This window comes from Wolffia australiana, chromosome 10 (assembly GCF_029677425.1).
Source record: "Wolffia australiana isolate 7733 chromosome 10, ASM2967742v1".
NCBI lineage: Eukaryota > Viridiplantae > Streptophyta > Magnoliopsida > Alismatales > Araceae > Wolffia > Wolffia australiana.
In genome coordinates, this window is record NC_135844.1 from 3,367,968 (window position 1) to 3,381,515 (window position 13,548).

General features: G+C 32.3%; 1 protein-coding gene and 2 non-coding genes across 3 annotated transcripts; 2 read left to right on the forward strand and 1 right to left on the reverse strand.

The window, feature by feature from the left end:
* Positions 1-874: 874 nt before the first annotated feature.
* TRNAT-GGU (transfer RNA threonine (anticodon GGU)) lies at positions 875-946 on the reverse strand. Its single transcript has one exon. It is a non-coding gene; the product is annotated as a tRNA-Thr (tRNA).
* Positions 947-2,358: 1,412 nt separating this feature from the next.
* Positions 2,359-2,441, forward strand: TRNAY-GUA (transfer RNA tyrosine (anticodon GUA)). The gene has a single exon. It is a non-coding gene; the product is annotated as a tRNA-Tyr (tRNA).
* A 9,653-nt stretch (positions 2,442-12,094) lies between these two features.
* LOC144708785 (uncharacterized) lies at positions 12,095-12,847 on the forward strand. The gene has a single exon (XM_078582220.1). It carries the CDS (start codon positions 12,095-12,097, stop codon positions 12,845-12,847), a length of 753 nt encoding a protein of 250 aa, XP_078438346.1.
* The last annotated feature ends 701 nt before the right edge of the window (positions 12,848-13,548 follow it).

Here is a 13,548-nt window from a genome sequence, read left to right on the forward strand (position 1 = left end):
TTTTTAGCGGGCCTAACCAAGAAAAAAAGAAACTTCGAATATGTATCTTTTGACTTTACCTTTACTCGTTAGATCAAAAAATATCGTATTGTAGTTTTTTTTTCTCCTAAATCTAAATTAAATTTGAAATACTAAACTCAATATTAAATAAAGGTAAACTAGAAATGAAAACCCCCTTATTGTATTTGTTCTCTATTGACTTGGCTCAAAAAAAATATCTTATTTTGTAATCAAAGAAAGAGATTGAAAAATTTATTAGTGAAATAAAGTTTTCTTTTTGGGGAAAAGGAATAGCAAATTATTCCTATGGAGCATCCAGTAAAAAGAAGATGAAAACGGGAGATATCGACAAATTCTTGGATGGTTAAAGTTAAAAAAAAAAGTCAAAAAAAAAGAGTCCGCTTTTAGAATTTCATCTCTATAGAATTTGAATATCAGAATAGCCAATATAGTCATGATTCAACGTGTCAGGTCCACTTATTTTTTTTTGTTACTTTAACTATGGCTTTGATTGGGAGACTGTAGAGATTAGGAAGACTTTGGTTTGGTGATTAATATCTAATAGATCAGAGATCTAGAATAGCAATGTCCTAGGGTTAGGACGAAAAATAGATCTAAAAAAGCAAAGGAAGTCTGGTAACAATTATTAGATCAATAGAGGATCGACTCCTCCTCCCCTAAAAGGTTTAAAGATTTTTTATTATCTAAAATATAGTGAACAACTTTATAACTAGGTTTTAATCATAACTAGAACTATTCATGATAAAAGGTGTTTTATGTTTCTAATATGGTTATCTTTTTCACAAATATCAACAAGATCCATCTATTATACTCTCCCCTAAAAAATGAAGATTCAAATTTGGGTCAAAAAAAAAGCCCCTTATCGGATTTGAACCGATGACTTACGCCTTACCATGGCGTTACTCTACCACTGAGTTAAAAGGGCTTAAAACTCACTAAATTCTCAATTTTCCATTATGAGTCTACCGCGGGTATATATGTCCATATATTACATCTACATATAGATGTATAGGAACTTATGCAGGAACAAGAAATTATATAGATTTAAAACTAAAGGGTTGAAGTCCTAAGTCAAGTCTAGCAGAAAGTTCGTCAAAAACCTTACCAATAAACTAAAGTGAATTGTTTCAATGTTACTTTAGCTATTGTATTTGATCTATTGTCTTTGCTTTTGAGGGATCATGAGAACAATATTGAATTAATTCCTACATATACAAATCTTACAGAGATGTATGAGATCAAATCGTATTTTATTTAAAGAAATCTATTAGGGTAAATTAAATTCAATAACTAAAATTTCTATACTTTTGATCTTCGATCAATCACTACTTCAACTAATTTGATATACTACTTTTTTTATTTGTTAATCTACTAATATTTTTGAATATTTTTTCTTTTTTTTTTTTATTTAATATATTAATTAAATTCTATAATATTAGATAAATATATTAATATATAAATAATAGAATATATTATAGAAACATATTAATACATATGATTTTAAGACATATTTCTTTAATAGAAAAAACATATATCTTACTTAATATTTATCTATTCTGAATTTTTATATTCATGTAAGGACTTTTATATTAATTAAAAGTTGAATATTATAATTGAGTTTAATATTAAATTAAAAGAAAAGAAATTTATAATTCATTTTTTTATTATTACTTTTACTAAACTTATCTAGCTTATTAGCTAGCTTAATATAAACTTAATCTAATATCGTCTAGTTCATTAAAGAGAATAGGTAAAGAACATTCCTATTATCTTTTCCTATTATATTTAGTCCAACTAAATAAATAATGAATATTGAACCGAACCTAATTAGATTATATAAGGAAAGAATTCTCAAATAATAATATCTCAAATTTGACCTATTAAATAAGTCTACACTATTGTATTATATAGTATATATGACTATATTATATGAGTATAATAAATAGATCATAGCGGATGACACATTTATGACCTCCTACCTAGAGGGTCGGTCGGGAATCATCAAAGTTGAAAAGCTCTTTATAATCAGACCAGTACTTACATTTTTACAATTACTAGGTCCTTTTTGTATATTTTTCCATTTTTTTAGATTCTATTTATTGTATTGACAATTCCAAAAAACTGATCATATTATGATCATAGTATGATGGTGGTCGGGCGGATATGCCCCTAGCGTCTAGCGGTTCAGGACATCTCTGTTTCAAGGGGGCAGCGGGATTCGAATTCCCCTAGGGGTAGGGTACTGGGAAAGTAAGTTCATCGTGGCTTAGTAATAATTGAGAAGCCCATATCCATATCAATTATCTATTATATATGTATATGATATGGATTCTTCCTGGGTCGATGCCCGAGTGGTTAATGGGGACGGACTGTAAATTCGTTGGCAATTGTCTACGCTGGTTCAAATCCAGCTCGGCCCAAAAGTTTGCCTTTCCGCTTTCTTTTGAGTATGACATCACCTTTTTCTAGAAATACCTGATATGTATGTAAGAATAAATAAAAGTCTAATTTGTGTTCTTTTTTATCATTATTATATTAAAAATAACTAATAAATATTAGAGCAATAGTAATTATTACAGGTTACTATTTAACCAGTGTTATGATTACTATATGAATCACTAGATATAGTATAGGCTATATCTAGTCTAGCTGGATATCCCTATAGCATTCGTGTTTATGTTATAATACAGCAAATAGAGTGTTCTTAGGAAACCCTAAGAATAGACAGAATAGACATACTGTCCAGCCTGCTGGGATTGTAGTTCAATTGGTCAGAGCACCGCCCTGTCAAGGCGGAAGCTGCGGTTCGAGCCCGTCAGTCCCGAACTAAGATCCGACGACCGATAAATCTTTGAATTTCTGTCTGTATTGTTCCCGACGCACAAGGATAAAACGGGGAGCAACATATAATTCTAGGTAGGCATCTTTCTCTCTTTTTTTGTTTTAATGTTCGATTTAGTATCACACAAATAGAACAATTTATACTTACTAGCCATTAACAATTTCAGAACAAGGAGACATATCTATGTGGATTGGGACAATTGAATTGGTGGTATCACTCTATTTATTAGTTTGATGGATACTCTAAAGGAAAGGTCTGACATGACGTTTTCGATTGCTCTTAATCCATGAAATATATTAGAGTATTAATATTTTTAGTAGGATAGGAGTACACATATAAGGAGTCTATATATGGTATTTATTGCATGATACCTAATGATCTTACCAAAATCAGCTTGACAGAGAATTTTTCATCTACAAAAAAATGATATATATTAAGTTATAATTAGTAGTTTATTATTATTAAATAAGTTATTAGTATTATATTAATTGTATTATATTAATGACTTTTTTTCTTGCACTTCTACTGTTTGTTTGGATGGCCAATGGAATACCGGTCGGTCATATGATATCTCATGAGCTAATTAATGGGAGAAATCTAACAAAAAAAAATGAAGGGGACCTTTTTTTATAGTCTAGTCTAAAAAAGAAAGAGTGAAAACATAAACTCAATGAATTCGTTAGAGAATCAGGAATCCCTTTTTTTACTTGGTATGGATAAAAGATCTTCCTATGTTATACTAGTCTATTCAATTCTCGATGATGAATCTCTTTGATAGATTAGATATTGTTATTCATACACGGATTTCATTTAGTATCATTAGGATACAATTAATCCAAATTAGATTATAGCAGTCAAATTTATTACCTCTATGGGATTAGATCCCGAGTTATTGCGAAGAAAAAAACAATAAGATTATGGAAGTAAATATTCTCGCATTTATTGCTACTGCACTGTTCATTCTAGTTCCTACTGCTTTTTTACTTATCATCTACGTGAAAACAGTGAGCCAAAATGATTAAGTTAACTGAGACTTTGATTTCTTATCCGTCATTAAAGAAAGGGATTTAAACTCCAAGTCTTAAATGGAATGATTGGACTGGAATCGACACTAGTGGAGATAGTATGGTAGAAAGAACTAAATGATATAATATAAATCTTTCTACCACACTATCGTGTGTTCTATTGTAGCATCTCTATATTTAGAGACTATATATTTGTAGACAGATATGGGCTTGACAACGGAGATGAATCTCCAATACGTCTGTACACAGACTTTTTAATTAGGGAAATAAATATATAAATTCAACTAAACTCAAATTTCGAGTTATTTCGTATTTTCGTCGCTTTTGAATTTTGACCAATCAAAAATAAATCATAATTTAAGGTCCAGAGATTTTTCTAGCTCTCTTTTAATTTATACTGAGTATCCCGAGATAGATGAAAACTGTTCAATTAAAAAAAAAAATGGGGGCTAGTTTTCTATAAAACATATAAAAAAAATGAAATAAAGAACTCGAATCATTCTTCTTTTTTTAGCGTTATAAAGAAGTCATTCATCAATCTAGAAACTGATAATCGATGCCACCTTGTATGATCACTTCTTTATATCTGTAAAAGAGGAGTCAATTGGCCCATTTGTTAAGTCATACTTAAACATGACATTACATCAGATTTTGAGATTTGTTGATAAAGCCTAAATAAAGAAAATTTCTAGAAATTTTAAATGTTAAATTATGAGACGTAGATCGCTCAACACAAAAAGTTTTATCCCTGGTGGCTGTGTTCACTACTACAAGCTTGAGTAGAAAGTATGTATTAAAATAGTAATAACAGAACAAATTTATCTCAGAAGAGTAAAAGTAAACAAAGAAGAAATCACATAAAGCAAAAAAGAACGTTGGCTTGGTTCTTAGTTATTATAATAGCCGTAAGAACCTGTTCAACAAATCAAAAAATAGAAAAAAATAGATATAGTAACAACTTGGTTGAAAAAAAGCCTATCATGAAAAATCTTATTAATATAAATATATTCCGTGGCCTTTTTTACAAATACACCTGATTGTCGATATAAATATACATACACATACTAGACAGAACACTATCAAGTAAATATCATTCCTAATCACATAAATCGTATCCTGGATAAACTAACAGAGAGCAACGCTTAAAGACTCTTCCAATACGAAATTCATTGTCTTTATTATTCTTACCCTTGAAAGACATGTAAATATGCAGCATCTACAAACTTTAAGATCCCACTTATAAGAGATTAATAGAGCGTTCCAGGTTATGACTTTAAATCTGCATATGAGATGTTAGTTTTGTTGTCATCGCACTAAATTTTTTTGGGTGGAATAGTAGGTACGTGGCATGCTTTATTGCTCGGCAATAAATTCCAAATAATAATTAATTTTCAGTCAAAGGTTTATGTCATTTGGAGTCATATGTTGATCTCTACGGCTATTTATGACAGGGCTATTCATATAATGGGCAATGAAGGAATTCACACTTGTCATTCCGTTTAGGTGTTGAAACATATTTCGTAAGACCTACTGGTTGACTGTCCAATCGGATTGGTCATGGAGGAGAGATGTGGAGAAATTAATATAACTTCTTGATGTTTTAATGATATTTACTTTTAAGTGCGCCTTTTGAATTTTTCCTTGTATATCCTTATCCCCACTGATGTGAGATTTCACACACTAACAAAAATCTTAACTGACTGATGCATGGATCTTGAACGCAGGATATAATCATATCTTATATGGGAAAAAAGTCATATGTATATACATTATTTTTGGCCTCTTACGGAAACGTTGTTCAAACCAAATTTAGCAACCCCAATTAGCTTCAGTCTCTGAGTGAGAGATATAATTTGGCTAAACATCCAAGACAAGTTGACTATTTACACATCCTGTATTGGAACTAGCATATGGAAAAACAATTGTTGAGGTAGAAAAAAATAAAAATAATGTACAAGAAAGAAAACCAAACTACACATCGAGTAGTACGTTTTCTCAACCAGTCAAAAGATAGATAACGAATTGATAATTGTAAACCAACCGGAAAACATACCTCCTAAAATTCACAATGAGGACAAGCATAAATAGGCCACCAGGATACGGTCACACAACCTCACATCTAATAAATAGAAGCACTTAGGTGGCTGAAATTTAATCAGACCCACAGGTACATAACTTTATCCAAGTGAGATCAACCACACATTGAAGTACTCATTGAATCGCTTCAAAAAAAGAAAGATCTGTAATAAAACATTGTTTGGGTTACGATCAATTAATATTTTCACTCTACATCTACGACTCACTCCCCTCCCGGATCTTGATTTTCCTGAAGTTTTGTTATTTAGTTGTATTCTAAGGGGGACTCGCCACCGTCACTGCTTTATCATTTCATATTTATAAAGTGACATACGCGTAATCAGTCGAGAGCTAATTATAAATAGATTACAAAAGGAGAATATATATTTTGTGAGAATTGTAAAACTATAGTAGAATATTATTCATACGGTAGTTCTACGTTTCTCTTCTTCGACTATGCTATGACAAAATAGATGGTTTTTCAACATGATGCGTAAGAGTGGTGGGAAGTTGGACTTTGTTTGGAATGACTTCCTCGCTGAAACGGGCCTCCAGATGATCGTTTCATCTTGACTAAATTATCGATCAAAGGGAAAATGACTATTCTTACCAGGCAGTTGGCTCGTTGAAGGTCCACCTTTTGTAAGGAATTGAGAATGGGATAGAATCTACAGAAGCGACGAAGATATCCAGATGAGCAGAAAGAAGGGACATGCAACAAGATCAAGAAATATATTCCTATAGATTGTAATCCCGCAAAAAAATAGACACGTTGATGATTACTTTCAATGCTGATGTAATCTTTCCCATTAACTTAGTGCCATGGTGATGTGGTCTTCTGTAATCAGCTAAGCTTAGGCGTTGACTTAGTTTCTCGTTATTTTTAGAGCAAGTTATATGTCCCGTGTTGATGGGTTGCTTGGTGTATTTTTAATGTCTGTGCAGCCTTTCATGTTGTGTTGTGATTGGTTGAAAGTTGAGCGATATCTTATTGGTTGGCTAGGTTCTCATTTATAGTTGATTCCATTCTTCCTTTCCTCTTTTCATATTTATTTAACGACTATTGTATGCAGGCACTATGAGGCAAATGACGACTTACATAATGATGACTTACTTTTATATGTTATAGCTTAATTAACATTATGTTGTTGCTCAATGTTATGAAATCGAAAATTTCAAGGTCCCGTGTAAAAACTCAAGTTGGTAAACTATATTCTTCACAGCATAATGAACTATATGATTATATGACTCTACAAAATTTAATATTAGATACTGTGTTATTTTGTATTATCTTTTCTATGAGCTTGCCTATCCACAGTGTTTCTCTTATATACTCTGAGACAAATATTATCAATATATTTATAAAGTCCCAGTACCTTTTTTTCAAAATTTCTCCAGTTTTTTATTAATTCCAATTTTGACTAAGAGGTTCAGATTAGCTTATGGCTATCACACCTTAAAATGTTATGCACAAAAGATCATCTCAGAAGTATGAAAAATCTGCCTCTAGCAAGACGCTGTTGCTTAATGTTAGGATTTTCATTCCTATCAGCTTTTGCCTAAGGTGGCCACAGAATTAATAGACGATCATGATCAAGAATGCTGGATGACAGGAGAAAGTCTCTTTTAGGGTTAAATTATCAGTATAAACCCATTAGTCCAACAGCTATTCAGATACAAAAGCATATGTAATTACCTTATTATGTCACTATCATTTGGCTTGATAAGTTCATAACAGTGTATGTTAAGAAGAAGAGTAATGAGCTGGGGATTCAAGGAACTTGGAGGAAAATGAGGCCAATGATGAATGAACCTGATTAATATGTCTAAAACTTGATGCTTGCATAATATAGTTGACGATCGAAAATCATATCGATTTCAATCCATGTTTGAATGTTTTGATATTTCATCCCATAAGCTGATCGCATGTACAATAAGTATTGATTTTTTTTGGATTTTTAAAAATATTACATAAAATATTGTGTTCAAATAACCAGGAATAAGGTTCATTTCTATATTATTGTTTACCAGAGCATCTAGAAACACAATTTAATAATTTAATCCAAAATTTTCAAATTTCATGTGCTTTTACCATGCCATGCCTTTGTAGAGGCTAAGGGGCTTGATTTTTTCTACCATTTTTATCCAATTAGGTTATAAATGTGATTTCATGTACACAAATAAATGCACATAGTAAATATCCAGATAAAATTAGTCCAACTAGAACATCATCAATTTGGGTCTAGAAATAGTCCAATGGGGTTATACCAAAGGACTTTGGACCAAAATGCTCAGTCCCATGATATTGGTTAAAAATGTAAAAAAACTTTTTTCATTAAAGCATTGATATGTATAATTTTTTCCTAAATAAAAAATTTGTAAAATACCAGAAAGTGTAGTTTGACACTATTAAGTATTTGGGTAACATTGATGAACTTTCTAGACTTTGGAAATGTCCATTTGATGTCCAATAATGTGATGACTAAAGTATTTGTAATATTTTCAATACTAATACTTAAGATTTGATCCATAACCTTTTCATGTGTTTTTAAAAGTAAAATACATGGAGAAACGTCAACACCTAGTCTTACATTGTATGGCTTATGAAATGAATGGCAAAGTTATACTTACGATAGGTAAAAGTTAAAGCAGTTACCCTATCTTATTTTTCCTATCATATTATATCAATTCAAGATTTTTCTCTATGTGTGAAAAGTATAGAGAACCCCTTTATATTTGAGGCCCATAAATGCAAATTTAGCCCTAATGGCTTAGAATGCCTTCTGTCTCTTGTGAAAAAAGAGATATAAATATATATTGCGTTCAGAAAATAATTTAAATTTATTTTTGAAAAATAATTTCAATCCCACGTTAGCTTCTAACATCATCCTACATTTTCTGGGTTTAAAATATTTTTTGGTTCAATTTTGAAGAATTTACAAAGAGGACAAGACTGTGAGATAGAATTGAGGTCATTGAATACATTGGCCTAAAGATCAGGACTTTGACATTATTAAAAATAATTGAACTTTATGTTAGGCATAAATACTGTTAAACCCAATAACAGTCCATAGCATCTTAATCACACCATATGATGTAATATTTGAAGTCACAATGTTGGATATGAACATGAAATATGATTTGCATCTTAAGAGAACATAAATTGATGATCATCACTTTAGATATTGTCATTCAGAAGTCACAATGAAGTCCCTTGGACTACTAAATATTAGAAGTCACAATAAAGTCACTAGGACTATGAAATATTAGACGTTAAAATGGTGGATAACACCATCAAATATGACTTTAATTAGAAAACTTGGCTAGCATTTAGAGAAATCCATGTCATATGTAATCATGTCACTTGATCCAGGAAGTTACAGGAAAAAATATTGTTGTGAAATCATAGATAAAAAAATAGTCAATGTGTGGGATGATTTATGCATAAGAAAAGGAGGAATATGTTGGGTTCTAGGGTCATGATTGACGTGAACTATTCACAATTCATGTAATGGAAGATTTATACCATAATCATAAATGTGCTGCAAAACCTATTGATGAATTCACCATGGCATATATCCCATCTGTGATTTCTCTGTTCAGTAAGAGAGAGAAATTGAGTTTTCATATTTCCTCATGATTCTCTACGTATCAAATTTAATCCATTTGGATCACTCCCAATATCAATCCAGTGTCATCATTTTTCCATTCCAACCACATTAAGAGAGGAGGGCACCCAATGTGAGATAGGAGGATCAATTCCTGAAGCTGGTTTAGGAGTCTTGCCTGTGTGAACCTGGTTCAGGGCTCTCTCTTATTGATAATTACCTGACTTATTCATAAACTCCCTTAGCTTTAATTACCTCTTCGAACATCCAAGAAACATGTATACATGTAAACTAACCCTTTCGTGCATAATTATTTGTTTAGAGTGGCATAGAATTAAATAATATCGACAATTTGATATCAACTAAAGCATTAGAACAGGCGTTATAGGTTAAAGAATGCAGATTATAAAAATCATAAAATGTTTCTAGTTTTTTAAATGAATTTGGATGAATTATGAAAGTTAAAAGTTTTTTTTGGTGTGCAAACAAGAACAGCAGCTGATGATGCTACATCGAGAAGTAGCGGTGCACAAGCAACCTGTAATTACAGTTATGAACCCTCTTTGGGGCTCGTATGTGAAACAGGGAGGGCCAGTAGGTGACCCAAGAGCTTTAGAATATAGGATTTTAGGAAATATTCAAAACTATCAACTACATCTGTTATACACCCACCAGAAAATCAAATTTTAGATATTCAATTAATATGCTGGAAGCGATATGTAGCTACATAAGGAAGAACATGATAAATCAAATAAAATATAACTTTCAAGGTTGATTTGAAAAGACCATACTTTTGGAGCCCCTGATCTGTATGACTTAGTTGCTTAGGTAGTGTAATGAGATGTCAAATAGGTTTTATGATTTTACGTCATGAAACATATTACTGAGATTTGTCATATTCATATGAAATGTATTCAAGGTTCTTTGTATCTTAAAAGTAAATTTATTTGAGCTCCTCAAAAAGAAGTGAGACTTGTCACGTTTCTTGAGTAAAAAAGTGATTTGCATTGTTAACTTTGGTGAGGCTCGTCATGGTTCAAAAGCTTAACAATCCATCAAAAAAAGGAGCAGATCAACATGTTAGAAGATTTTAAAAGAGAAATACAAAGTTATTGATGAGCTTTCCACTTGAGTTGGGGTCCAATTCTTACTGACTCTGGGTGGAAATATGAATAATTGTTTTTAAATAAAAAATTTTGCAATTTAATATTGTTAGATGTACCATATGATTAGGAATTTGTGGTGATTTGGATAAAATACACACAATGTGTTCCCAATTTCTTTATTTTTTATGAGATTTGCAATTGAGCTTCCATCATTTCTGTACCAAAAATCTTATTTTGAGTGAGTTTATATTTTTTGAAGTTCCCTTTCTCTGGACATTTTCTTGATTGCCTCACCCTTAGACGGATCATGACTTCTAGGCATTGACTTTTGAGATACATATCTCTTTACTCAAACCTCTATTATGCATAATTGTGTCTTATTTAGAATCCTATCTTTAATGTTTTTAAGAATTACGTGTTCCATTTAATGCTAATGTAAATCTGGGATTGATTCCCTGTTCTTGACTGAACATTATAAATCAGGCTATTCTCTAAACATTACCTTAAAAAAGGGGTAAGAACTTAAAACCTTTTTTTCCAAATTCTGTTCCTTATAGGACAATTATTTTCTTTTCTTAGTGCTTCTGCAAACATATATTTCAAATAATTACATTACTTGTTTGACGCTTTATTTGCCTAAAGTCAATTAATAGGTCAAAACCAATATTCAGAATTATCCATGGATTTTATCTTATTTAAAAATTCAATAAGACAGAAAAATACTCAACAGATCGCTATTTTAAAAATAAAAATGAAAAATGCTATTTTGAAACTTAGAAAGTTTATTCTAGTAGAGCAATAATGCTTATTCACCAACCTTATTGTTGAATGTATAAGCTAATTTAGAAATTGCATAATTAGATTTTTTATAAATGGGCCAATACTTATGGGCCCATCACCCGATTTAATTAAATCGGAGTTATAACGGCTAGTCAAACTAGCCATTGTAGCTAGTCAAACTAGCTGTTATAAATGGCTTGTATAAATACTCTATTATGTTAATGAAATGTTTAGCTTCTTTTCTCTAAGAATTCTCTCTTCTTCTCTTCTATACTCTGTTCTTCTCGCCTTCTGCTCCAAGAACTTAGTTCAATCGACATGGTATCAGAACCAAGTTTCTGAGTTCAAGCAGTTCCTTGGTGTCAAAGTCATCCAACAGGAGGACTAGTTTGACCCATCCGATTCTTATTATTCAAGATTGAAGTGCCAAGTCATCTGATAGGAGGACTACCTGAACTGAAGATCGCTCTATGGTTGTTGGCAAGGAAGTGACAAAAAATACTACACAGCTCACTACTATAGCTACCTCAATTGTTGGATAGTTATGATCAAATAATCAAGTTGTGTTTGCTCATCGATGGCGTACTCAACTTCCAATTATTGCTAAATGCATGTCTTGAATGAGGATATTTGCTTATGGGGGAGCGTACTATTCAAGAAGCGCTGAAGCTTCGAAAGCTCCTTAAGTATGTTACAGAAGAGGGTCCAAGTGAAGATCATCCACATTATCCAAAATGGCTAGTGGAGGAAGAGTTTGTATTTGCATGGATGTTAGACTCCATTGCATCAGAACAACAAGCCATATATTCAACATATGGGACATTCAAAACCTTATGGGAGGCCATTCATCGAAGCCACTCCAAAAGAAAAGATAAAACAAAGATTATTGATCTGATTGTGCAATCTTACACCCTTAAACAGGGTGATATGGATGTCCTAACTTATTCTAACAAGTTAAGAGACATTCATAATGAGCTTGACCATTACTGGCCTCCCTCCACTGATCCAGTAGCTCGAGCTCATGAAGCTACAAATCGCTTGTGTCAATTTCTACAAGGCCTCCGACCTGAGTTTGAAATGATCAGAGGCCAGTTATATAACAGCGAGGAGGAACCAACCTTCGATGGAGCAATATCCAAAGCTATGCAAGAAGAAAGCCATCTGAATTCAGCTCGAGGACACATTGAAAGTACGGCCTACACTATGAAAAATCAGAGTCACCAGAAGACTAACTTAGAGAAGGTGAATAAAGAAGAGATAATCTACAACTATTGCAAGAAAAAGGGACACATTAAGGAAAAATGCTGGAAACTCCATGGAAAGCCTCCCCATATTACAAGAGCCGATCTAGCACAGCAAGGAGAAAATTCTGGGAATGATCTTCCGTAAGCCCAGGACTTCCAGAAGATGATGGAGGAACTTCAAAATCTAAAGACGATCATCCATTCCGGATCCATCATTGGCTCTACTTCTATGGCCAATACTGGTAAAAGAGAATTTTTTATGAATATAGCTTTATTTACTAAGTACCTAGCAAATGTATGGATCCTTGATTCAGGGGCGACTGATCATATGTCATCAAGGAGAGAATCCTTTCTAACATATGAAAAACTCACTCTTGGAAAACATGTTCAAACTGCTGATGGCACACCACTCCCAGTAGTAGGCATTGGCAATTTGAATATACAACTAATTGGTGAACTGCAAAATGTGTTTTATGTTCCCAAACTTTTTGTGAGTTTAATTTCCGTACAGAAATTAGCTAAGATAAAAGAATATAATGTCTTATTTGATAATATGGATGCCTCTTTATGTCATAAGGAACTCGGGTGGAGAATTGGACTAGCTAAGGTCCAACAAGGACTCTACTATCTGCCCTGGCAAAACCCTGGATCTTTAGGAGGAGATAGAACCAACGTAGTAGCTGTAGCCACATCATCAAAGGAGTCACTCATGGAGATCCATCAAATAATGGGTCATCCATCTTTTCATCTTCTAAAACACATGTACCCCCATTTGTTTGAGGACATTTCAGTAGAAAATTTGATATGTGAAGCGTGCCAATTAGGAAAGTTTAAAAGAACTACCTA